The following is a 24,682-nucleotide window of genomic DNA, read 5'->3' as shown; positions in this document are numbered from 1 at the left end:
AAAAGAAAATGTTAATGAGATGAACGTCAAACACATACAGGACAGAAGGCACTTCTTTACACCAAGGGCTGTGTGAGAGGGGAACGAGCTACCTAGTCATGTTGTTGAAGTTGATACCCTGGCCTCCGTCAAGAAACAACCAGATGAGAAGCTCTGATCAATTCGCCACTATCACTATCACTATCTGTCTACCGCTGGCGCATACCTGATAACACCCGCCACCGACAAACTCAGACAAAGCTCGGCCTTCCGCACGGCTCTGCGCTCAGGACACATACCACAATCTCGGGCAGGGCCTGCAGGGTGGTCTTGAGCTGATCCGCAGGCGACAGCGTGTCCGGGAGGTACATGGCCCTGGTCAGCAGGAGCAGGGAGGTAGGGATCTGCTGGTTCAGGTGCAGCTCCAGCCACTGCCAAGAGCAGAGATTCCCATCAGCATCCTCCACAGAAAACTCAGGTCCGCCCCCCTGGCTTCACACTCCCACTTACCTGCAGGACAGGTGCTTTTCATTTTCCAGCCATTCCCTTTCAAACACTTACATTCCCCAGTCTGGACTTGAGGAGGGGTACGTGACATAATGCAGGATGGAAAAATCCCTGTGATAAACGCATGAGGACGTCCGGGCAGCCTAACACTGCGGCCCCCTCTGGAGCCTGCAGGAGCGCTGCAGGGTGGGAGAGCCGCGCCGTTCCGACCGGGAGAAGTCCCACCTGCTTGAGCTGCTCCTGGAGCCGCTCCTCCGTCACGCCCAGCGCCCTCATCCCCCGGGAGCGACAGGCCGACTGCAGCTCGGTCACGCTCAGGCTGTCGACCCCCTCCTCTGCGATCAGCTGCAAAGACAAGCACAGGGCGCCTTCAGCCTGGGCCGCGGGCGACTGATCTCCGAGATCTACAGCCCATCGGGCACAGAGGGCGCCTGCGAGAGCCCCGGGGGGGCAGCAGTACTGGCCTTGTCGTCGGCGCGGATGGATCGGAGCTTCATGATGATCTGGAACCGCAGGAAGTTGTTGGTGCCGATGGACTGCAGCTCCAGCAGCTTGCACAGCGCCACCAGCTGGGGCCGCGTCAGATTGTCCAGGGTCAGCTCGTCCTCAAACAGCTTGGAGAAGCGAATGATCTCCTCGTTGCTGGGCCTCTCCCCAGAGTTTCTGATCTGGGGCAAAAACAAAAAAACAGGAACAGAACCTTCAGTCAGATCTTCTCATTCCAAAATATCACAACACTGCGGGGGTGGGGGGTGGTAAGGACTTGTTTCACACATGTGGCATTTCCTTACTCAAGAGGATGGAACAGGCTACCCAGCCACGTCACCCTGGCATCCTTCACAAAACAGCCAGATGACATCCTTGGATAAATGAAATACATCAGCCAAATGGCCTCTTCTTGTTTGTAACCTTAATCCTGTTCTTATATGCATGAGGCACTCAACTAATTTCCTCATTGAACCCTGAAACCGGGGAGTATCAGTCTATTGCTAAATTTAGCTTCATATAATTATGCTGCATGACATTTGCTGTTCACAGCTATAAATGAGCTAAATTTACAGAGAGGTTTGCCGCCCAGTTTGTCTTTTAAATAAAATAGAAAGTTATTTTCTTAAGCCTTAAAAATCTTATATGGTTCCCCTGTTTTTATGTCCTTGTGTATGTCTGTCTAGACAGTATGAAGTATTACCTATTAAAAGGGGGTCTGGTGGAAGCCGGATGTGAGGCAGCTGAATTCAGACCACCAACTGCTCACGCTGAAAACAACCTCAGCTTTCGTGTCAGCAGACTAAAATTCCTGTAAAGTTGCAATTCTCAGCGAGACCACAAGAGGGCACCTGCGGTCTCTTCTAGAGCGAATCTTCATAATGGCAAACGTGCGTTTAGATATAATACCAAAAGATGTTTTTTTTTTTCTAACTCTCTGACTCTTGACTCGAATTCCAAACAGGGGCAGGTAAGAAAGCGAGATTTACAAAAGAACTGTCAGCTTTGCAGTTTACTGAGCAGTAGGGCTGAAACTAGCACAGGGTTCCATTTTGCACAGAGAGGTACGTAATGAGTCAAATTTCTCTGGAGCTGGAGTTTTCATCATTTATTAATACTCATAAACGAAATGAGTGAAGATTACTGTGCATTTAGTGTAGTAGATGAGTACTGAACTTTTAGACACACTGGTTACCATTTCTACCCTTTTATGCTGAAACGGAATATAAACGTTCTGAAAGGGGGCCGTGGTTGCTGTACCTTCTGGAAGAAGGTGGAGAACTCCGCGGTGACGTTTCCTTTGGAGGCCTTGTTCCGCAAGGCGATCTCCTCGATGGTGTCCTGAAGAAACTTGGCCATCTCCAGCTTCAGTCTCAGCTCCTTCTTTAATCTTTCCTCCTGAGACAGGGCAGCAGGTAAAAATCGTTACACAGTCCCTCAGTCACTTACCTGAAGAGCTCCTCTGCCAGGCACACTGTGACTGAAACGTTTTCTTGAACGTCTGAAAATAAAACGATACTGCCCAATTCTTTTTCACATACCATGTTACTCATGCACTCTCATTTACTGGTGCTACCTTTTCAACAACTGAAGAACATTTGCCCCTGTAACAACACCCCCCCACACACACACTGTCTTGCTTTAAAATCAAATTGGAAAGTCAAGCATGTGGCTGGAAAACCACGTACTTCTGTATTAGAGACACTCTTCCGAAAAATGTTTGCCGTCTGCTTGACATCCTCTTAAAGCTATTCCTTCGGTCCAGACCATTCCAGTATATAGCCACTGATGAGATCGTGAGAGTCCTTAGGTTTGTGAAAGTCGTATTGCAATTTCTTGGCATCGACACATGATTTTTTTCCCCCATCTTTGATGAAAGATGTACACTGCTCACGTTATCTTTTTAAGAAACTCATTTATTTTCGAACATCTTCCACAACTTTAGCTTTGAAACGTACATATATGGTGTCGTCTAAAAGTATTGGGACAACAAAGTCGCATAAGAAATGAAACAAATTTGCAACAAATGCAGTCAATGGTGGGAAACAGCGAGCCAATGAAACAGGATTGCGAGGCTTACTGTGAGGGGCGGCACAGTGGCGGTGCAGCTAGTGTGGTGGCCACAAACCTCTGGGGTTGGCATCATTCAACTCTGGTATAATTCAACCTTTTGTGTGGGATCTGCACGTTCTCCCCTTAAAGGCACGTACGTCCAGGTTCAGAGACAGTTTCTTCCCACAAGCTGTCAGATTACAGAGGAGCTGTCTGTGTCTGTGTCTCATGGTGAGCAAGCTGGGGTATGCGAAAAGACAAATTCCTAATGCAAGAAATTGAATATGGCTACTAAAGTGATCTTATCGTATCTTACTGACCTCTACCCCTACCACTGGCTCATCCTGATGTGTTTTTTTTTTCCTAAAACGTACGTTATTTAACTTGATGTTGTTCCTGCTGCTGTTCTGTGTTTATGTTTTTGGTCTTTGTATTCTTTGTTTTGGAGCATACATGCAAATACGCATTTCATTGCACTTGTGCACATGACAATGAACTGGACTGGACTGGCCTGGCCTGGCTGTCTGGCTTTTCACACACTGGACGAACACGTGGTATTTCGGCTGACTGGCTCATCACTGGGCGCGGAAGGTCGCCTTGCTCCCCTACCTTCTTGGACTGCGTCTCAAACGTTGAAGGCAGCATGTTGGGGAAGAGCTTGAGAGCGACGGGCAGCAGAAACTCCATGAAGGGGACGATGATGAAGACCAGGAAAGGAACGAGCCGGAAGACATCGGCGCAGGTCCTGAGGAACTGAGGGGGAAACAGGGGAGTGTCAGGGAGGTGCTCAGCAAGAGAACATCCTCACTGCGCCTCACACCGGCTGCAGCTCAGACCAGAAGCACTTTGGCTCACGATCAACCCTGTGGATTTTAATCACTGAAGCTCAACTAGGTTTTGCATTTCGAAACCTGAACTGCCTGGACAAATAAATCACTTTAAGCAGTGGTTCTCAAACTGTGGTACGCCAAATGACCCTGGAAATGTGTTGTGTGCACTGAAAAATTGGGAATTAAAAATTGAATGATTCAAAATTATGCTCATTTTTTCATCTGTAATTTACTTATTCGGTTTCAGAAAGCTTGAGACGGGTTTTCATATTTTCTATTTTAATCGAATTAGTTTGTGTGTCAAATACGCAGCCTACGTACTTTGCTACGTGGATACAGCGTGCGCTAATACTTGAGTGCTCATACTCCATTTGAGCTTTCAGAGACACAGCATAGCACCACATTCGCCAAGAGAACAAGTGATTGAAAATGAATGCCTCGCAAAAATCATGTATTATGTCAGGGCTGAAAGGAGTAGGCGCCAAGCTCCGATAGATCACGCACACCCGTTGAGAACGAGGAGGACTATACGTCGGCCACTGACACCAGCTCTGCTGAACAGACAGCATTACTAGTGTTAGCAAGCGACAGAAAACGGCTACAAGGCGGTACGATCCAAATGATTTACTTACACCGGGACGGAGGGAGAGCCGAGAGCCGAGAGCCAAGAGCGTGTCGTGTGCCGTGAGATTCTCAGCAACGAGAGCATGAAGCCAGCACATCTGAGGCGCCACTTTACCACGCTCTTGAAGGATAAGTGTGCTGATTTTTTTCAAAGGAAACAAAGTTCTGAAGCAGCACAAGTCCACCATAAGGACCAGTGTCACTCCAGTGCTATTGTTATGATATGTGTGTGTGGGTTTGTGTGCGCATTCACTCCTGCTGGTCATTGAGATATTCTGTGCTTCCTGTGAGAAGATGACTTGCAGGTGGTACTTGGATGCTTTGGTTCGATCAGGGGTGGTACTTGGTCCAAGTGGTTCGAGAACCACTGACTTAAAGCAAAGGAGCTCTTGAGCTCCTGTGTGTTTTATATGGGTAGAATCAAAAATAGTTCTGCACAAAGCCCTAAAGGCACATAATAAATATTCAAAACGCTCATTAAAAGTTGTTGTGAGTGAGAGCAATGCTGTCAAAGCTCTGTATTGCACTCAGCAAACCCAAAGCTGAAGGAAAATGATTAGGATCAAGCAGTACTGTACTTCTCCGTTTCTGGAAGGAAAGCTTGACTTTCACCATGAAGCAAATATTTTATCACTGCTTTCATTGCCAAACCAAGGTGCAGCAGTGGTTAGGGAATTGGAATTGCATTCAGAGGGATGTAGGATCAAATCTCAGTATAGTCATTCCCTGAGGCAAAGGGCTCTTCACTTCAGTAAAATGTAAAAGGAGTACAAATGCTAAGTCACAAAGTGTCTATCAAATACATTAATATCACAAAATAGATAGTCATAAATAGATAAACATAGTAATAATGTCATAACAGGAAACCACATTCTTCTAAAATGCTAAAAATGACTAAAATAAAGAGCAAAAAAGGTTTTAAGGCTTGAAGAATAACTCTTAAGCATGGCTTACTCTGGAGCTTTATACCATTAGCAAGAGAGGAAAACCATTGCAGAATGCATTTTCATACCACAACAACCCTTTCGTGACTCATTTCTTTTCATTTTCAAGCAGCAGTGGTTCAGTGTATTCAGCAACTGAAACTGACCGTGCAGAAGAGAAAACGGTATATATTACATCTACAACTCCACTGAACTTTCCATTTTAACAGCAGCTCATTATTTTCCCCGCCAGGGGGCAGCAGATGCTACCAGAAAAGACCGTCGACGTCTCAGAGGCAACAGAGTAACAGAACAATAGGTTTATTCCATGTCACCCGAAGAAGGCTCCACAGCCGAAGTGTTGTGTTTTCTTTCTTCTCTTTTCAGAAGAGAACTACTGCAATATAGTTATATACATGGGCTTGAGGCAAAGTTTGTGTTCCAAACAGCTCTTTTACAGAGCTACAAGCTGCTACGTTCAGCTTTTTTTTTCCATGTTTCATCAGACGGGCACTTTAAAAATCTAGTTTGTCAGTTTTAAAATACATAAAAATCAGGCTTCTGCCTCTGTTCCCGTGTGTGCGCATATGCACTTTATCTCTGCAGAGCTTTCTCAAAGGCTGCCCGTAACAGAGCAAGCGCACAACTGGGTCAGCCCAGCCCAGCAAGCGGACTCTCCCTGTGGTGAAAGCACGCTACAGAGCTCAGATAATAACAGGCACAGGAAGGGGAACTTGGGAGGACTGCAAGGCAGAGCCAGGCCTACTGGTTACAGCTCAAGCAGTCAGTTCAGTGAGCTCTAGGCCGGCTCAGGACTTCTGAAGGACAACACGCCATTGTGGACCACACAGAGATAAAAATTTCACACCAAGGCACACATTTTTAAATAATGAGCCTTTTAAAGCATTGATATATTAGCTTCAAACAAAAAAACAAGACAAGTGTGGAAAACTAATTGGTTCTGCTTTCTGTGAAAACCGCCATTCGCACTGTCATTGTTTCCCTTCGCAGGCCTGAATGAATGAAAGCTGCCCCTGTAGTTTTTATTTTTAAACATGTTGTCCCTCTATTACATCCATGAATACAAAAAAAAAGAAGCTATAGGAATAAAACAAGAAGTGTAAATGCTTCTTGCTTCCATGTTAAAAGGAAATGAAACAGGGCAACTGGATAAGATTGAAATGAACACCAAGCAGGGAAAAAACAAAAAACTTTTACCTATAAAGCAAAATCAAATGGAGTGGTTTACATCCGCCAAAAAAATATCCTCCAGGACAGAAGTGTTTTTGAACAGCGGCAGTACTTTGTGAATTCACCCAGAGTTCCTCCTCCGTGGCCAGGCGCCCCAGGAGAAAGGAAGGGTGAGGGGAGATTAAAGGAGATAACCGCGGGGATCCCTGCGCAAATCCCACAGCCGCAGGTGGTCCCTGACGCATCCTGAAAGGACTCAGCCCCCCACCCTGGCGGACTGAGAACTCCGGGCCCTGTGACTTTCATTCACTTGCATATTAGCACTGGAAACGCCAGCTAAGGTGAAGGATTTTAACTACAGAACCTGAAAAGAGCATTATCTCCAAGGCATTGAAATGTATATGTTCCCTAGCACTCCTGCTTAAAGGAAAAAATGCGCCGTTTGCGTCTAAATTTGAACCAGATTAAGTACAGGCCTAAATACTGTATAGGCCTTCAGCCTGCCTGCTGGAGAGGTCGTGCCCCTTTGAAGCGAATGAAGTATGCCTAAAGAGATTGAAATGCTGCTAATTATAATGACACCAACCATTAAACATTATTGTTTATGCTACCCGTATCATTCTGTTGTGAGCAGAATGAATCCTGAAGTTTACACATACATTCAGTCTGCTTAAGTTGAAGAAAATGCTCCAATATTTATTAGGTAGTGCTTCACCTCGCAGCAGGACAGTGACCCAAAACAAGAACGGCAGGCAACCAGGGAGCTCACCAGGAGAACAAGGTTAAACATGTTGGACTGGTCATGTCAGTCACCCCTGGGACAGGCGGGAGCTCAAAATGACTACACTGAGTCTGGTGAGCTCACTGGGTCACAAACCTCATGTAGTGACTCACTAAAAGATGGATTACTTACTGACCAAGATACACTAGAGGATATAGAACCAAATACTGACTCTTTCACCCTGAAATGTATTTAGAACTGAATCTAAACCAACAGTGCTGGTCACTTGAGATCACCGGGTTGAAATTTGGTTGGGTTGTTTTTGCTCCAATATGATCAAATGGATGGAATTAGCCCGAAGATTATACTGTACTTCTCACCGAATTAATCTCATGAACACAGTCAAATGGCTTTACTGTGGAGCAAAAATGACAGTTTTGACTCTCCTCCTCAGTATGTCTGTAGGACACTGTGTATAAATGTCTTGAGTCGCACTGAGGCTGTTCATAAAATCATCTCCAAAGCATCACAGTGTAAATCAGCTCAGACAAACAAGGAGTATTACTCACTTTTAAGACCAGCACTCCGGTGGCACAATGATCTCATTTTTTAAAACACAAATTTTTATTTTAACACATAAATAGGAAAAATTTCTCGTGTACAAAGATGAGCTGGAAGATTCACATTTAAACAGTCTAAGTGAACTGCCCTGTTCATAAGCACATCAGCAAAACTCCACCTGGGCCTCCTAATAACCCCCATCTCTGAACTGGCTTCATCACCATGTTCTGCTGCCCACTGATAGCTGCCCTGTGGTGAGTGTACTGTGAGCACAGTATGGGCTGCTGTCGCATCATCCAAGTGGGGCTGCACACCGGTAGTGGAGGGGAGTCCCCATGACCTGTAAAGTGCTTTGAGTGGAGTGTCAAGACAAGCACTGATATAAGTGTAAGGAATTAATATTAGCAGCTCACCTCCCGCCTTATCAAAGTATGAAATGCAACAACTGTAAATGTTTTTGATAATAAAAGGTTTTAAAACATACATTTTATGCATTATCCTTGAGAAACTGCATAAACCAAATTTCCTTCACAGAGTTACACTGAACTGATTTAAATCCCAGCCAAACCCAACTGGAAGATTTACAGTTTGGAATTTACAACTTTCCTGCTCACTTAAGTCATAGTAGTAGTTGAAGAAGAACAAGAAGTACAATAATAATAATAACAATAACAATAACAATACACTTTTATCCAAAGTGACGTATTATACTGACTCTGAGTCACAGCAATTTTCTGTACAGCCTTGGAAATGACAGTATGATTTAAGCTAATTGTAACAAAATGAGCAATACAAAATATTTTTTGCTATTAAGTTCCACCATTTTAAGCCTGAGTATCAGGCCAGTGATACGGCCACCAGCCATATCACTCTGCAACTCACAACAGGCAGCCCACTGAAGCCCAGCAGGTGTGAGCCTGGTCAGTACCTGGATGGGAGACTCCTGGGAAAAACTAAGGTTCCTTCTGGAAGAGGTGTTAATGGGGCCAGCAGGGGGCGCTCACCCTGCGGTCCATGTGGGTCCTAATGCCCCAGTATAGTGACGGGGACACTATACTGTAAACAGGCGCCGTCCTGCGGATGGGACGTAAAACCGAGGTCCTGACTCTCTGTGGTCATTAAAAATCCCAGGGCATTTCTCGAAAAGAGTAGGGGTGTAACCCCAGCGTCCTGACCAAATTCCCCATTGGCCCTTACCAATCATGGCCTCCTAATAATCCCCATCTATGAACTGGCTCATTACTCTGCTCTCCTCCCCACTGATAGCTGGTGTGTGGTGAGCGTTCTGTGAGTGCACTATGGCTGTTGTTGCATCATCTAGGTGGGGCTGCACATTGGTGGTGGTTGAGGGGTCCCCATTACCCGTAAAGCGCTTTGAGTGGAGTGTCCAGAAAAGTGCTGTATAAGTGTAATAACATTATTATTATTGCTGCTGCTGCTGCTGCTGCTGCTGCTGCTGCTGCTGCTGCTACTACTACTACAGGCAGAGCCATCATGGGGATGCTGCTGGGCTCTCTCAGGCAGACGTGGCGAGAGTCCTGGAGCTTCAGCATCAAGATGATAACCCACACCTAACCTGTACCCTAGTTTCAATTTCAGTGTTGAATCTCAGGCCACAGAGCTGGAAGTTGTTTATCCGCGAATGGCTTCCTACAATTTCCTTCCGCAATTTTCCTGTGTGTGAGAATAGTCAGAATGCTCAGACTGAACACTTTTCTGGGTGAAAGAAGGTAAATGTCAGTAAAGACTGCAAAGACAAACTAAAATATGTTGGTTGGAACAGTATTACACCCCTTGAGTCACTGACCCTATAATCTCTATTGTTAATGTGTTGTTTTTCAGATCAGTGTTTGCAGTATTGAAAATAAGAGCACTACTTTCAATAGTCCTGGTCTCCCCCTCACCTCCTCAATTGACTAATCACACCTCCCTGATGGTATCCATTTCAAATCTCGAGCCAGTATGTGCTGTGTACACACCCATCTGCTGGAACAAGCAAAACAGTGCACAGTGTCTGCATTGATACGAACAAACAGCTCTCTTTCTAAATCAGGCTTCAGGGCTACACTTTCACAGACCTGTAATATGACTCACCACATTTCTAATTCAGAAGCAACTGGTTATGCACAGCTCTATAAAAGGTGAACGATTTTCGAGAAATGAATCTACCTTTGCTTTGTTGAAACATGTAAACCACTTTGGCGGGGTACAGCGCAGCAATAATCGTGTGCTTAATGAGGAACAAGGCCAGTCCTGGCTGTGTCAGGGAGTCCTCCTACTCCACAGTGCTGAAGCAGCTTGCTGCAGAGCAAAGTTCAGGAGCATTAGCACACCTCAGCTGTCCCGAGGATAGGCTATCAGCAAATGCGAGTGTAGACGTCCAGACAGCAGAGCCAGTTAGGGAACCTGCGTTAAGACAACACAACCTGCTGCAAGACATAAGACTGCTAAACCTCTGGTGTGGTGACTGTAACCCCCCAGGTAAACAGGAGACCCAGGGACGAAGACAAAAAGTGAATTAAAACACAACAGAGGTGTCAGGGTCATTTAAGTATCCTGATTTTTCCTTGCTGCAAAATCACAACTACACAAAAAGGGGTCACTGAATATTTGGTGCTGTGCAGGATACTACTTCAACTGCATTTATTTCAGGATTTATTAGAATTAACTTTGTGTGACGCGATTAGTGAAAAGATTTCCGAAGAGCACCCGAGAACTCCCAGACCCAGCTGATGGCAGCAGTGGCGCACCCTTCCTTCCTGCAGGCCCACTGATCTCCACAGCCTTAGAATGAGTGAGACAGCAAGAACACCTTCAGCCCTGCAGTCGAGCTTTCTCCCCTCATGGTACTGTCCTTACTTGGAAAGGAACAAGAAAAGGTTTATTCCACGCAGAAAAGAGGAGAAAAGTTTCACCCCCCGAAGAAGGCTCCACAGCCGAAACGTTGTTTCATTTTTTCCCTTTTCAGCAAGGGAATAGACCTTTACTGGTTCCTTTGCAGCCTGTGCATGCTGACGCAGATACCTGCTTGAATTACTGTCCTTCTTTGTATTTGAATTCTAGTATCTTCTAATACATCTTCAGCGCGAGCCTGTGAGCGGCCCTGAATAGCCGTGCTGTAGCTGTAAACGCAGGGGAGTCCCTGGCAGGCCTGAGGAGTTCATTTCCTGGAAACGCGGCCTCAGGGGCACAACCTCCCGAGGCTCCAGACGGCATCACCACCTTGACTTATTTTTGTAATAAGGACATGGTTAAATGGTTTCCTCCTTTGAAGGGAAAATCAAGCAACAAATAAAAAGAATGACAAGAAGAATTTGAGACTCGGAAGTGCGGTTGCACACTGTCACTGTCCAAGAAGAAAAGCTGAGAACTGTGAACGGGGCAGCTGACGCTCGCCCTGACTGCACATTCCCAGACTCAGCCTGCAGGCACGGTGAGCGTCACGGGGACAGAGGTGTGCTTCATGCTAATAAATGACAAAAACACTCCACACAAGGAGTGTCACAGCAGCTAGAAATGAAAAGCTCACGAAGACCTCATCTTTTCAATGCACTTGAATGAGCTCTTCAAAAAACCGGGAAGCAGATTTTTTCTCAGGGCAACTATTCCCTGTTTCCAGCGGACGTCCCTGTGGACGGAATTTGACACAAACCCAGGGTAACAGAAGACACACCACACTGTTATACTCCCAGTCCCCATCAGGGCAGAGGAACCAGACAGGCGGGACTCCTCTGACAGCCAGCCCTGCCTAACAGCCACAAGACCCAGGACTCTTTCCTGTCGGAACCGGGTGGCAGAATACAAAAATATTCATCCCCACCCTTCCCAGAGGATATGAAGCCTCTGTATATTATCTGTTTTCTTACACAAATATTTGTTTTCTCACGCAAATAAATATACATATTAACTAACTTTGTATTGGTGTAAAAAAAAATCATTTTCATTCCTGAAATGGAGGAATCAATGCAGTTATGATTGATTGATACATCAGAACGTGAGGCGTTTCTAAAAGAAACCCGCCATGTTGTCCAAAAAGCAACATGTTTAACCAGCCAGTTTTCTTCATATAACTGCCAAATGTTCATCTATGCCAATCAACATTCTGGAGGAAGAAACACACACTTCTGACTGCTCTATTACAGCATGGGCTTGACAGTTGTGTTAATCATTACTCCAGAACACACTTCACTTAGAACTTGCGACAAAAATATAGGCTCAGGCAGATAGGATGGGCCTGCAACATATCAAATTCTACATGTAAAACACAGTAGATTATTGATAGAGTATTGTCATTTTTTGTATTCTAATGCTAAGGATTTTGATATTCTGGCAAAATACACATACAGAATTCCTGATGTATATTAATAAGGACTTGCCAAGCAAACACAATCTAAACGAATAACCTTAAAAGTTTGTTCAAATAGTAGTTAAATGACCATGCTGACACAAGTACTCTAAAACTCTTTGATCTACATTTTTTATTGCCTAAATTACCTTAACAGGCCTTGATGCACTAGCCAGTCCTAATGATAGCCACTGGGGAATAATCATATTGGGTATGAACCTTTGCTCCCCAGCAGGTGATAAGAGATATTGAAGCTGGTAATCCTCTTTCTATTGCTGAGGTTCTCTCATCAGGCAGCGTGAGGGAGAAAGGAAACAGGCCCACACCCATGTGTAACTAACTCACGCTTCAGGAAGTAATGTGTGGTTCTCAAATGAGTAATGAAGCTCAGAACATGACTTGTATAAACGATCTATATAAAGATCTCAGTTCTTCCATGCACCATGACCTGGATGGGAGTGTTGACAACAGGTGCAAACCTTTCAGTCAAAGGCCAAGAAGCTTTACTTAATACGCCACTTCTACACAAACAAAAGTCAAATTTCTAAACGGTTCTAAAGGCTAATCAGATCTATTGAAAAGTCAAAGGCCAGGTTTCGTGCCACATTTCCAAAAAGATCATGGAGTTGTATCGCGCCTGTCTAGACCATTTCAGAAGCAACCCTCTTAGGCAGCTATGATTCACAATGATCAACCAACCTGCACAGTTTTCATCTTTAAATAAAACAGCGCTGTTACAGAAATAATGTAGTATGCCCGTTCATGCGAGGGGGAAGATCTAGCCCCTCACAAATTTAATGGTACTGTATGTTGAACCTGGGTCATTTTCCTTCACAGCAACGGGCCCAGTCACATGTAACATCAACTCTGACTAAGCCAAACCATTCTGCTCATGAACACACGAACAGTTGCAAACAAGACCAAATGAACTAGACATGAACTAGAAATGAACTAATCCAAAGAGCTCATCCAGCCAGTCCTTGAAAGAAGCCACAGAACTAGGGTATCGACTTCAACAAAATGGCTGAACAGCTCGTTCCAGACTCCCACAGGCCTTTGGGTAAAGTAGTGCCTCCTGCTCTCCTGATTTTATATTGCCCTTCCAGCCCAGTCAATCATTTCCTTTAAAGGGGAACTGCAGTCCCAGTTTCTCAGTTTCTATTAGATCTCAGTGCTAAAATAAATTCATTGATGGTATAGAAAAAAAACGTACAAATTTCAAATTAAGCGAAATATCTTGAACTTTGGAAGGTCCTGTTAACCGCCATGTTGTCACAAACCCCTGTGTCACAAGAGCGAGAGTTCCTGCGAATCTCAATGTGATGCAGCCCTTCCTGCTCACTAGTCACTGTGAAAGACTAGTGTAATGTGATCTATGAGTGACGAAGTACAGGTGGTGCAGCAGACATCTCACAGAGGAAATGTTCCGACGTGATCCGTGAGCAGAGTTAACAAGTAAGTAGTATTTGTCAAAACTGTCGAAGTTAAGAGCAATACTTCTACTGAACTGAAAGAGGTGTATTCACAAGCCTGCTTCTTTACAATGTCACAGGATCGCATCACTTCACCAGAAGCTGAGCTGCCTTGTTCTGAATCACAGTATATGGCGCTACACATACCTGAAAAATGAGTCTACTTTGTGATGCAAATTGGAGGTTTTACACGTTACTGTGGGCATTTTTGTGTTTTACTGTGGTTTGAAAAGCAGTCGTCAACGCCCATTTTAACCAGGCCGATACTCTTTTCTTTTTTTGCTTCAGACAACTTCACTGTGGATATAGAACAGGTACTGAAAAAGCAGGGCAACGAGGCATTACATGCCGACCTTCTCCGGGCGAAGGCAGCGTCTGACCTCTGAAGCGCCTCGGCGTGACTCTGCAACGCGGGGAAGGCGCAGCAGACAAACCTGTCTCCGCTCCCGGCGCGACAGCACGTGCCCGTTGAGAATCCTCCACAGCATGCGGCCGGCGATGGTGGTGTCAATCCAGAGCAGGCGGAAGCCGTGGTAGTAGTGCATGACCTCGTCCACCACCTTCTGTCCCAGGGACTTCCTGGCGGGCTCCGTGTCCACGCTGGGGCTGTACACCGGCCCGCCCTCCTCCAGCTTCTTGTTTTTGTCCTTCAGAGACTTCAGGGATTTCTCCACCTTGGAGTCGTCGCGCAGCCGCCCGCTGCAGTGCCACCAACGGACCGGGGCGTGCGGAGGCCCCGCCGGCGTCACAGCGCCGCCCAGGGGCCGGGAGGGGAAGGCGCCCAGCACCCCGCAGTACAGTCTCCGCGAGCGGGCCGGGTCCCCTGGGTAGGAGGGCGGGCTGAGCAAGGCGGGAACGACGCCGCTGCCCCGGAGCGCGACATTCCTGCGGGACAGGCGCAGTCAGGGGAGAGCAGGCGAATCAGAATCTCTTTTCCTGCACGTCAGCTTTATCAAAGAGGAGTCAGGGCTCTCCAAAATACAGTAAATACAACCCCCCACCCCCACTATCCACTTTAAATTAGCTTCCCATATTGTAAAAACAGACACAGGGCCGATGAGCGAAGAAATTCACAGATGATCAGCATTATGATCATCAGAAAGGTTATAAATGGGAAAAGCCCTTCACCACATCTAGCCTGTTTGGTAGTGAGTAGGTAATTGAGCCTGGGATCGCATACAGCCTTTTCCTGAAAAGCTTCAACAATATGGCTGGGCAGCCTGTCCAACACTCCCACAACTCTCAGTGTAAAGAAGTGCCTCCCCCCGCTTGAAGGCAATGTGCTCCCACAGACCGGTCTTCGGCAAAGCCAGGCTGTACTGCAACTCACTGCACAAATCAGATTATTAAAGGGAGTGTCCAGATAAAGACCTTTTCGGAAACAGTCTCGCAGCGATCGAACTGGAAGACCTGGCAGTGCCAAACCCTGGGGTCAGATGATGGGATTTAGGGATGATGTCAATGCATGTATCATATGCCATGAAAGAACTGGCTGACAACCCTCACATGGCCATATTAAATAATAACAGACTGACCAGTCCTGTTGTCATTTCTGAACCGTTATTATTTGTCAGTTTTAACACATTACCTTTGGCTTTTCAGTCTCAGAGCTGTGCAGCTGAAACACATCATTTCCTGTAGTTTCCCTGCAAACAGAGAGAGAAATAAGCTGCACTGTAATCAAGGGTACATTACGTTATAATGCTCACTACTTGATATAAAGAAGGTCAGATTATACAACACATATGAGCACAATACTTTAGCAATGTTTAAAGCCTTTTTTTATTGTACTGTATTTCGTGTTTAAGGGAAAAACTGTTCTCTGGCGCCGAGTTCCAGTTTATTAATATGTAAACAACAGGCCCACAAAGCGAGGAAATTTCAAACATTAGACAAGAGCACATTCAGCTAATTACCTGAACACCTGTTTCTCTGACGTGAGGGGCAGGAGAAAAAAGGGCCCTGTTAAAGGGCTTGAGAGAGGAGCTGCAGAGACTCAGGTGAACTGTACGTCACACACCGAGCTTGGAGCACCTGTCTGGGCACATTATGTGAAAGTATACATTTCCCCTGTGCCAATAGCCTAGCAACTTGATTTTACAGACCCCATGTAATGCATCACAGCTCTGTGGTAAACTGTTAAACTGATAATTAACAATTTATTTATACATACTTGCTTTCTTTAGTCATTTTATTGAGAACATGTAGTTATACTACAGTGGGACAGGTGTTTTGAGAGGGTTCTCTTCCGTCAACAGGACCTGACTGAGAGTGTTTTTGTGATCATCATGCAGGAGATATTTCTTCTGCAAGCACATGAGGAATATTTCACATACAAAAGCGTCTGGACTATATTAATACAGGAACAAGTAAGAGCATTAATACAGGAACAAGTTTATTCCATGCTGAAAAAAAAGAAGAAAACAACGTTTCGGCCGTGGAGCCTTCTTCAGGTGTGTGCTCCTTTGCAGCCTACGCATGCTGACGCAGCTACCCACCTGAACTATATTAATACAGGTTTTGCAAGGAGAGACTAAATACAAATGATCAGCAAAAACAATAAAACATTCCTAAACATGCCTCATCGCTTCACCAGAGACAATGACACTGCATATTACTTTTTTGTAACTACTAACTACTATAATAAGCTGTACTGAAAGGCCCACAGCTTCATTTCCTAGACAGAGAGACTAAGACAGACCTTAACCTGAGGCTGCCCCGCTGTGGCAGTTATTTACAAGCAGGCATGACCTACTACATGGGCTCTTAAACTCACTATCTAGCCTTGTGGGGCAGGGCTCCCCTCACTCTGGGGGTGACACACAGGCCGGGGGAGAAACTCCAGCAGGACACGTGGACGTGACCCGCCAGCGCGGAGCTCTCCACCCGGTGCGGGCCCGAGCACGGTGTGGGAGCCCACCACCCAGCACATCACTCACGCTAACGACCGTCTCCCCCCAATGTACAAATTCAGCACTTCATGATCTCCTCCTCGTCCACAACTGCAGCACAATCACGGCTCTACTAGTTACAGCATTTTGAAGGGAATAACAGCCTGCAGGAAACAGCGACTGCCACGGGCACTTCGGAGCCGTCTGTATTGCGACTACACTACGTGTCCACAACACTGCTTTAATACTAGAATTAAAAGTGCAATATACTGTGCAATACATGTATTTTTCATTTTTCTTTCAAAAATAAAAGCATTGCCTATTTCCTATTCAGTAAAAGGTATTGCAAAAAATCCTTTGACTCGCTTTGACTAGATATGAATTCCTATTAAACTTCTGTTTTTTTGCAACAAAACATTTGAACACACAATGAGTTTTCAATGATTAGTTGGTGGTCAAAATCTTCTCTTAATTAAACGACTGCTGGATTGTTTTGTTTTTTTTAAGTATCAAGTTACAGGTCACTAGCAGAGATAATAGAATTGGTAAGCAAGGAATACCTCCAATTTCAGACATTGCTTTCAAGGTGAACGTACACTTTAAATACAGGTCCAATCCAGGTGTGGACTGCTTCAAGGCGCGTCTGGCGTGACCCAGCTGTGGGAAACATCTTCAGCTCACGTTTTGATATTCAGCTTTCTTAGCTGAAAACGGCAGAATTACATTTCCAGCAATGAACTGAGAACACTACCGACTGCCACTACTGGCTCATCCTCACCAGGCTCTGCAGCGTTGCCATTCCATGATTACAGAAGTGGCCACTGCCGTGAGCCAGAGTACTTGTCAAGCCCGAACCCCACTCTGCTAGGTTCACGATCCCAACCTAAGTGGATAATTCTCTGCTTAGATTCAGTGGGTACCAACTACCTGCAAATTCTGACCATGCATATTTTTCTCTAAGACACTTAATTACTTAACCTTCGCCGTTAGTTATGCAATACCCACAATATCACCCTATGGGGTGGCAAAGTGGTTGGCATTACTGCCCCGCAGTGCTGAGGCCCTGGGTCCAATTCCCAGTGGGGTGCTGTCTGCGCGGAGTCTGTACATTCTCCCTGGGGTTCTTCCAGGTGCTCTGATCTCCTCCCGGAGTCCAGAGCCATGCTGGTGTGTTAACTGGCTTCTGGCTGCTGACCGTGGTGCGAGTGTGTCTGTGTGCCCTGTGATGGACTGGCGTCCCGTCCAGTGTGTATCCTGCCTTGCGCTCATCACTTGCTGGGTAAGGCTCTGGCTCCCCCGTGCCCCTACACTGAGCAAAGCAGTTAGGAAATGGATGGATGTAGTGCTACGTGTCTAACTCTTGTTTCCATGTAAGACAGACTGTAGCATACTGCAGCAAGATGCATCTTATTATTTTTGATGCAATGCCAGCAAAGCTTCAATGTGTAAAACGTGAAAACACACAGGTTTGTTGGAAGTCTCTACTGATTTTAAGTATACCTCACCGCTAAATACTTCTTCGCAATTTCGTTTGATAAACCTGTAAACAGAAGGTGAAATGGATCTTGGAATGACCCACAAAACCTGAGCTCTTCTGCTGTGGAAAGTGTACTGCTCAGATGATGACCCCCTGACCCGTGGGAGAGGTTTGAGTGGAAATTCCAAACCGTTCTTTACCTTACTAGACACAAACTAAGAGAGCAACAAAATCAATAAAACTAAATGCTGGGTTGACTGACCTCTTATCATTTGTATTGGACTTTCTGAAATTGAGGCCCGGGCAATGTCATTAACTGAGTATGACTAGCAATCGTCAAGAGCAGCAAACAATACCAGCCCCAGTGACTTCAGTCTGCCTCATTTCTTAAGCTGCCTAAGGTGCTGATTTAATTACATACCACTTACCACATCATGACACTTGAGTTGAGCAAGCCAGGACTGAGACGTGATACAGTCTCTTCTTACGGGAAATCACAGACTTAGCCTGAGGGAATCTCCCCAGTTGCTTTCTCTCTATACTCCATTTTTACAGAGGATTTACATTTTATACAGTATAACGAAAAACACAAATGGCACATCTCCTGCCTGTTTGTTCTTCAGTTTGATTTGACTTTTTTCCACTAAACCGGTTGTTCAGTTTAAATAAAGTGAGAATATTGTACGAATTGAACTTCAAACTAGCTTGACATTTCCGTTCTGTTCCACATTTCCACAACAGTTTATAAACAAGGCCACAGTCTCAATGGGTTACACCATAACATTATACACAAACAATGATTGCAAGATAATTAATTAAAGGTATGTGGCTAATAAATACAAAACAAACCCCACATTTTAGTGTCATTCAGAAATTGAGCAGCATGCACTGGAAGTGGCTCTCTTCTTTCTAGACAGAACTTTCATATGAGACGTCAGACCGGGGTCCTGCCTACTTGGTCATAATGGATCTCGGTGGTCATTGAGGAGACATGTTCAACAACACTTAGTCCAAAACCGAGTCATGATGAACTGCCCGGGGCCTAACCGGGCACACAAGGGGAGCAGGACACTGGACACACCCTGGATGAAATGCCTGTCCTGTTTTTAGCACACACATATCAGGTACAAGTTGGAGACGCCAACGCAAAAGGACAGCATGTCTTCGGGAAACTGGAACAACAACAGAAAACCCATATGGTCAAGGGAGACCATGCAAACTCCACACATACGGCAGCAGCTTAACCTACCGCACCACTGGGCAGCCAGTTATGGTTTCTATTTTTATTGATATAATACAACTTATTGTTATCCCTTGCACACACAGTACGAATTTGTATTGAGGTATTCTTTAGGGGTGATGGAATGGAGTAAACTTCTAGGCCTCTTCTCAGTACCAACTCAGGGGCTTCAAGAAAGAACACCCTGATGAGGAAGACGGGCTAAAAACCTTTTCCATCCAAAGACTGGCATTCACAATGTCTACTCGTAGACAACAGTGCGGATCACAACAGTCTGTCAGACCACTTTCATTCTCTCATGGTGCAAAAACAAATAAGACCTGGAGAGAATTTAAGTGGGCAAACGTGCCAAAAAAAAACATTTTTTGTTCTCTTTTTCAACTAGGGAAAAAGGAAAAATGAGCAATTGCGCTAATGAGAAAAAAAGTGTGAAACTGGTTTAGATAGCACAGCCCTTCTGTACCGCTAAGGGAGAGAAGCTGCTCTGTCACTCAGGGTAAGGCTAATGAGGATTTCAAATATCTGGCCATGGATTTATCAGAGCTGGCCCTGCCGTAAAGGCAATTAATCTGAACCAGTGCATCCGCCACAACACAAAGAGTTTAGTCTGCTCTTTCTGCAGGCCTTGAAACGCTGAAGAAGGAAGGTGGCTCTCCAAATAATTACACTGCATAGACAATTACACCAGCAACACTTCAGGGGTCAAAAAAAAATTTCTGTGAGAAATAAATTCAAATATGTTAGTCGGTAATGTCTGTAATTTGTCCTGTTTAAGGGTCAAATAAAATTACAGACTGTGATCTCTGTAATTTGTCCTGTTTAGGGGTAAAAAAACATATTGTGTGATAAATGAGGTCAAATAAGTTATTCTGCAGTGTCTGTAATTTGGCCTGTTAATTATTTTATTGACAAAACATTTTTTTCATGCAAAATTCACCTTCGACATCAAAAGTGCAGGACGGAACAGAGGGCAGGGGGCAAGTCCCCAACGCAGACACCGCTGTGAGACAGTCCTACACAAACTGTCATGTCATCATTCTCGGTCTGCTTTATGCTATGAACACCAAGATTAAATTAGAACATAAGAACCATTACGAACAAGACGCCGCCATCTGGCTCATTTAACCCAAATGATAGTAAATAACTGATCTAAGGTATCTCGTCCAGTAGCTTCCTGAGATACTGGCTTCACCAGCATGGCTGGGCAGCTTGTTCCTGCCTCCTGCTGCACATCCCCTTGAACACAGAACTTGAGCCTGGTATAGCTATTTTGAGTGCACTGGCTTCCCTGCAGCATAACAGCACTACCACTGTGCTCAAAGGTTAGTAACCATTAAAACTGCAGTCAGAATGTTTTTAGAGGAGGGTGCTGGAAAGAGAACGACGGTGATCCCTGTACTGTAACTACTGCACACTGACACCGCGGGCAAACTCAGGCACATTCTGTTGCACAGCACAGAACTACAAACTAGAATGTTCCAAAAACGGAAGTGTTATCTGTGGGATTAGTTCAGAATTCGGTAATTTTATTTATACTAATATTTATTTGTAGAATTCATTACTACCATTATAATTCCATTCATTGATTATAGGAGAGGGTGCTTACTGTCTGACTCATGGGGGGGTACGAAGACGACCCTTCGTACAGGACACCAGTCCATCACAGGGTACACACACAAACACACCAAGACCCTCCCAAACAGTCCGGACAGTCTTGCAGGCTGACCTACATCAGATGCTTTTTTTTTTGCAATAATTGTATGTAATTGATCATTTAAACAAGCAATTCATCTAATTAAGGAAACTCTGCGCATGGAGGGAGGAAGGGGAGTTTTGAATTCTGTTCCAAATGATCTCTAAAATACTTGATTAGATAAATTACCTGTTTAGCTGATGACTGTAACATTCTTTCAGATCTTCGGAAATCAATGAGTTAATGGTGACCTGTAAAATCTGCAGTAGAGGAGCTTTGCTGAAACTATATTGAGCTCCCCATTTTAATACACCAACTGACTTGGTGCCAGTATATTTTGGGAAATTGGTAGGAAAACCAGGGTGTACAGAGAAAACATGCAGGATACCCTACATTTTGTATATTTGTAAGTAAATGCGCTCAAAGAGGATAGTACCTAGAGTTGAAAAACGATTTGACTAATAGAATTTTTCCAATTAATAAACTATCCTACTTTATAAGGATACGTTAACAAAAATAGCATAGTTTGGCTTATAGGTTGCTTCAATACTTTTCAGATCCATTGAATCTAAAACGCAAACTTCAGAAAGCAGCTGCCCACAGCGGATCACGAGGAAAAGTAGATTTATCCCCAAAACGTAAACTTACAGTAAAACTGCTTACCAAGGTCAGATATTACAGCAGACAGTATATACTGTGTAGATATTCTAGAAAGGCCGCGCTCTTATGTAAGGGAAACACGTGTCAGTCACCGTATTGTGCCTAACCATGTGTCCTAAAGAGAACGAAACGCAGAGGCGGTGGTAGCGGTTACCAGACACTGTTTATAGATCTTTCCATGGCGACTGAATGCACCCGGTACTGATCACAGCGTATTCTTCATCTGATGCGATTTCTCTTTACAAATCACATGAAATTGATACCACGTAAGAATAAATCTAAATACTTCCTTAAGATATGCGGCTAGTGGCTGTACTGTTTGTTGGTTTTTCCACTACTCCATAAAAAGGACTATTCGTCATAAGAAAATAACCCATAGATGTGGACATATATACCTTTTTTTACAGAAAAGTCCCAGTGCTGTATAGGTAAGTATTGGTTCCTATAGAGAACTGGGATATTTCCGTACAGAATCCTTCAGGTTATTTTCATTAAGGGGACTCAACAATGAAAGCAATGCGATCGGGAAGACTTTCACCTGTCACCTGTGCCCAGTGTGTTTGGGAATAATTCGCACTTCATCACACAGAAAGCCAGCAGCATCAGCAGTTTTGATCTTCCCACACCGGCGAGGGTCTACAGTAAAAGTGCTTTAGGGAAAATCAGTCGACACTGTCATCATATAGTATATTGTATAGTGATTTATCCCGCTTACAGAGCTCCGCTCGGTTTTCCAACTGACCGCCCAACACTGTGGTCGTAATGACTCAAGAAAACGTTCGTTTAACCCCGGAGGTACTTATAATCACGATCTGTTGTTTCGGCGAAGCAGAGAAACATGATCTGGGAAGGTCAAGGTTTGACACTTTAACAGATCTAAGCCTACGGGTTCATATTCACTGTCAACACACCAAACAGCCGCAATGGAAGCTGGCACACACAAAAAAAACAACAACAGTTAAGCATCATTTCATCAATGATGAAAATGTACATTTACTATCGTACCTTTTCTGAATTCCCTGCCCAGTGACCCAGAGATTTTCTTCAGTGGAGATCGGGATCTCGTAAACAGGATTAACGCCATTTTGTTTGATTAGGGACTTTAAAATAAATAAAAGTAATAAAAATAAACAAAAAGAGTATATTTATTTGCTGCGACTCAGTCTCTGTAGTTCTGGCCCCATGTCCTTTCTGTGCCTCGGCGATGTGTATGTCGCCTCCTGCTTTCGCTTCCGTCTTCCTCAGAAGACTGCAGTTTCAGCCAACTGGGTGCAACACAGACCGTTACATTTTGACGTGATGCAAAGCGTCGCCATTTTGGAGGCGCTTTCTATTTGCTGACAAAGGGGTGATTCAGAAGGCGATGTGTCGAGCTGCTCTGAGGCTGGCTAGAATGGATGTCAATCAAAATACGTACCGGAAAAGAGGGCGGGTGCAAGTGCAAGTGCAAGTGCAACAGAGTCCATTGTGGCTCAACGGTTGGATGGGCGCTGTACAGGAAATATTATGTTTTGGGGTGCCAAAATGGCGAACAAAGAATGTAGTTTCTTTACTTGAGCCTGCCCCATCGTTGAACCCTGACCTGGACGTCGCACGGCGAGCTGTAAGTTCACGCAGTTCCATTTTGAAACGAAAGCTTAAGGAATGGGACTGTAGTATTTATTGTGGAAGAGAAGACAATGTTTTATAGAAGGGATCAGAAACAGTTCTCGCAGATTATAGTGTCTGGCCAAGGAAAATGAATGTTTGTTGATTTTTTTTAAAATGCGTTATTTCCAGATTTGGCCGTTCAAACGTTTTGTCAAGGAAAGGACAGCTAGTTTGGGTACTTTGTAGTAAAGTGACGCTACACGTGGATTGCCTCTCGTGTGTGGTTTGGGTTGGCATTACCCTGTCGCATTTCACGATGCTGGATGTACAAACACCTCTCTAGTTTTTCACAATTTGTCTAACAGGGAGAGTGTTTTAAGGCTACCTCCACACTTAAGGTGACAGGGCATCTAATATGATTACTCGGCAGTTATAACTTTGGTTACTGTTCTGCACATGCAATTCCCGCGTCACAGTGGAAATTTGCTTTTCATGAATGGAGGTGTTTTGTCGGTGTCGGGAAATCGTTTGATACGCGAATACTTTGAGCACATGCATTAACTAATGGGCCATTTTGATTTCAGTCGAACAAGGCAGTGTTTTAAACGTATTTCATGCTAAAATACTCGGAATTAGTTAACGAATTTATTCATTTGGACTTTTTTTTTAAATGGCGAGGCAGTTAAAAGTTAATCATCCTAAGTTTTTAATTGCTTAACAATGCAGATTTATTATCTCGCAAAGACTGTTTCCTCGGATAATCTGATTAGGGTGTTCTACCAGTGTGGTGAAGAAGTCAGTTTCCACTCGTTAAGATCAGTAATAGTTCGAGTGCTTGTTTTAACACTTCTGTATCCCTTGGTTGTTTGACCATGGTCTACAGCCACAGCCCTTATCTATGGGCTTGGTAGACTGAGAATAATTTAAAAAAAAAAGGTTGAATCTGAATTACAAGGTGAGATGTTTATTCTGAATTACAAGGTGAGATGTTTATCTCATTCTTAATACATAGAGAAAATGCTTTTATTTGTTTTGTCTGGTGCTTAAAGATTAACATGAGACATAGGGATTCAAATAAGAGCTTTTCTCTGAAGTGTTTTTGATTGTGGCATCTGATGAATTTAATGTTAATTTACAAAAATTCGGAGTAGCATTTGTACTACTCAGAAATTTTCTCCTGAGGTATCCTGTAATTCCTGCTTCAAAAGAAGATGTGGTGTGATCATTATTTTTGTTAGTTTTTTAATGGTTAAATTAATCTATGCTCCTGCTATTCTGTTATTTTAATGCTAATTATATTCAACATCAAATTTTCATGTGTATTCACAAGCACCCTCCAAGTTATGAATACCAGACCTAGACCGGTTTGAATGGATATACTGCACATGTATATATATTATTTATTTGCTTTTTTCTATTTCATGATATCTACAGCTGAGT

General features: G+C 44.3%; 2 protein-coding genes across 6 annotated transcripts in view; one reads left to right on the top strand and one right to left on the bottom strand.

Moving 5' to 3' along the window:
* Positions 1 to 22,955, bottom strand: part of letm1 (leucine zipper-EF-hand containing transmembrane protein 1) — a 34,299-nt gene extending 11,344 nt beyond the window's left edge. For 2 of the 5 annotated variants that reach the window (XM_088637917.1, XM_088637935.1), the window contains exons 1-8: positions 22,658 to 22,952; positions 15,280 to 15,337; positions 14,126 to 14,576; positions 3,634 to 3,777; positions 2,233 to 2,370; positions 951 to 1,154; positions 712 to 831; positions 279 to 410 (exon numbers count right to left, since the gene is read on the bottom strand). In XM_088637917.1, coding sequence (XP_088494043.1) covers positions 279 to 410; positions 712 to 831; positions 951 to 1,154; positions 2,233 to 2,370; positions 3,634 to 3,777; positions 14,126 to 14,576; positions 15,280 to 15,337; positions 22,658 to 22,736 — 1,326 coding nt within the window. In that variant the 5' untranslated portion in view covers positions 22,737 to 22,952. Of the gene's footprint in view, positions 1 to 278; positions 411 to 711; positions 832 to 950; positions 1,155 to 2,232; positions 2,371 to 3,633; positions 3,778 to 14,125; positions 14,577 to 15,279; positions 15,338 to 22,657 lie in introns of all 5 variants that reach the window. The other 3 variants (XM_088637924.1, XM_088637945.1, XM_088637954.1) reach the window with 3 other exon arrangements.
* A 280-nt stretch (positions 22,956 to 23,235) lies between these two features.
* The window catches only part of nsd2 (nuclear receptor binding SET domain protein 2), a 43,736-nt gene continuing 42,289 nt past the window's right edge, over positions 23,236 to 24,682 (top strand). Inside the window, exon 1 of the mRNA XM_088638057.1 lies at positions 23,236 to 23,255. The gene's annotated coding sequence lies outside the window, so the exon portion shown is untranslated. The remainder of the gene's footprint in view (positions 23,256 to 24,682) is intronic.

Source organism: Lepisosteus platostomus, chromosome 1 (assembly GCF_059453375.1).
Source record: "Lepisosteus platostomus isolate fLepPlt1 chromosome 1, fLepPlt1.hap1, whole genome shotgun sequence".
Lineage (NCBI taxonomy): Eukaryota > Metazoa > Chordata > Actinopteri > Semionotiformes > Lepisosteidae > Lepisosteus > Lepisosteus platostomus.
This window is presented reverse-complemented; position numbering and strand designations above follow the sequence as displayed.